Source organism: Grammomys surdaster, unplaced genomic scaffold (genome assembly GCF_004785775.1).
Source record: "Grammomys surdaster isolate TR1022 unplaced genomic scaffold, NIH_TR_1.0 116900, whole genome shotgun sequence".
NCBI lineage: Eukaryota > Metazoa > Chordata > Mammalia > Rodentia > Muridae > Grammomys > Grammomys surdaster.
The window spans coordinates 1-2,217 of NW_021613938.1; the positions used below are offsets into that span (position 1 = coordinate 1).

Below are 2,217 nucleotides of genomic sequence, written 5' to 3' on the forward strand. Positions count from 1 at the left end.
TCTCTTCCTAAAGACAACTCTGTCCTCAAACCATGGATAGAACTCACAGCCCATGACCTAGGCTTTATACCGTGTAAAGAACCAGGACAGTTTTACTTAGTCCCAGGGCAGTTCTGGGTGCTTTATTTATACAAGGGAACCTTGGAGATGGGTGTCAGTATCCCTTAGGACCTGCAAGGTTTCTGGGTGCTGAGGTCATTTACCCAGAGACTGGGAGATGCTCTTCGTCGTGTGGTGATTGTGCAGGCCCATGTGTACCACTGAGCAGAGGAAAATATTTCCTTGTTCCCATCTGCTCTTTGCCACATTGAGTTTGCTGTATAAGAAGTAAGAACCGTCAGCGTCCAGGACTGGTGGGGTGTTCTTGTAGTTCTGCTCTGTATGCCCATTGCTGGTCCACTCTACATCGATGTCCTCAGGGTTGAAGTCTGTGACCATGCAGGTCAAACTGACCTCTTTCTTGGCCATCTGCTCTGCTGGTGGAGGCAAGACATATACCTGTGGTCCTCTGACTAGCCCTGTGGGGTTAGAAGCAGACACAGTGGTCATGGTTAAAGTGGAGGGCTCTCCACACAGGCATTTAACCTATGCCCATCCCAGGCCTCATGCAGTCCGGCTACAGCTCCCACCTGTGGGTTTTGAGATGGTTCTCACGGCAGGCCCTGGGAGGGCTTTGTTGGTGACCTTGCATTTGAACTCCTTTCCGGCCATCCAGTCCCGGTGCTCAATGGGGAGGGAACTGACCACCCGGAAGGTGCTGTTGAACTGTTCCTCACGGGGCTGCATCTGAGCTGTGTGTACTTCTACGTTGTCCACAAACCAGTTGAACTGGACATCTGGTTCATCCTCGCTCACATCCACCACCACACATGTGACCTTGGCATTCTGGGAGATCAGGAGTATATCCTTGGGCTTTGGGGGGAAGATATAGACGGATGGTCCACCAGGGAGGTCAGGAGCTGAGGAGGAGAGATGGAAATGGATCAGTACATGGCTCACCCTCCAGTTAAGCCGAGCTTACAACACTTGCCAGCCTCCAGTGCTGGAACATGGGTCTAAATCACATACCTGGGCATTTGGGACATGTAGGGCATATGGGTTTGACTGGACCATGGTCTCTGGGTTCTGTAGAAAGAAAGCTAGATGTTACTGGGGTTTGAAGGAGAGTAAGCACCAAACCAGGGAGAGGGGACTTCCTCCCTGATATGGGCTTAGGCCAGGATGATACTGGAAATGACACAGACATCTAGCCTAGAGGATCATGTCATAGAGTGTGGGTAGCCTTGGATAGATGACTCTTGGAGGGAGGCAGAGACAGTATCTCCTTCTATCCTGGGCTAAGGTCCCCTTCCTCATGATGGCTGTCCAGCAAGGTTAGTCTAGGTAGGCTAATGCCTGAGCCTCAGCTGTAGTGAACCCCTTCTCCCCTGGATGTCCTCTCACCAATGGTCTTGTCCACCTTTGTCTTGCTGGCCAGGTGTTCTATATTGCAGGTGACGGCCTGGCTGGGCCAGGTGCTGGAGGATACAGTCACTGAGCTGCTGAGGGAGTAGAGTCCAGACTGCTGGACAGCTGGGAAGATGTGCACACCGCTGGACAGTGATCCAGAGTTCCAGGTGACAGCAACTGGCTCAGGGAAATAGCCCTTGACCAGGCATCCCAGAGTCACTGAGGATCCAGATGTATCACCACATACAGGGGCCAGTGGATAGACAGATGGGGGTGTTATTTTGGCTGCAAGAGAGAAGGATGTGTGAGCTTTTCTGACCTGGGTGGTCTCGGATATTTGGAGAGGCCGTGGTCTTAGCTTTGCTCTAAAGACTGCATCTTCTCAAGTTGTTCTGGGACAAGTATGGTCAACAGCTTCCACCTCTAGACCCTGCACTGTGACCTTAATTTACTTTTGATATTTTATTTTAGATGCATGAATATGTGCACTATGTGCGTGTCTGATGCCTGTGCAGTGCGAAGACAGTGTTGAATACCCAGAAACTGGAGTTTCTTACCGAGAGTTACAAGATGCTGTGTGGTTGTTGGAACTGAACCTGGGTCCTCTGGAAGAGCTCCTAGTGCTTTTTACCACTGAGCCATCTCTCCAGCCCATGAAACCCGACCGTTCATTGATGAGGCCCTTCAGAAGCCCATATTCTGTTTACTGCCCTTATGCAAACTCTGGCCCCCAGATCTGTGTTTTAGGTCCTTGAACCTTGCTCCTTG

The 2,217-nt window shown here is 51.0% G+C and overlaps 1 gene segment (V, D, J or C); it reads right to left on the minus strand.

The window, feature by feature from the left end:
• Positions 1 to 90: 90 nt before the first annotated feature.
• LOC114635729 lies at positions 91 to 1,768 on the minus strand (the record flags this gene model as incomplete). The annotated part of the segment is given in 4 exon segments: positions 91 to 518; positions 630 to 959; positions 1,069 to 1,125; positions 1,444 to 1,768. Coding segments are annotated over 4 exon segments (1,035 nt in total), but the record flags the coding sequence as incomplete, so codon positions are not given.
• Between the last annotated feature and the right edge of the window lie 449 nt (positions 1,769 to 2,217).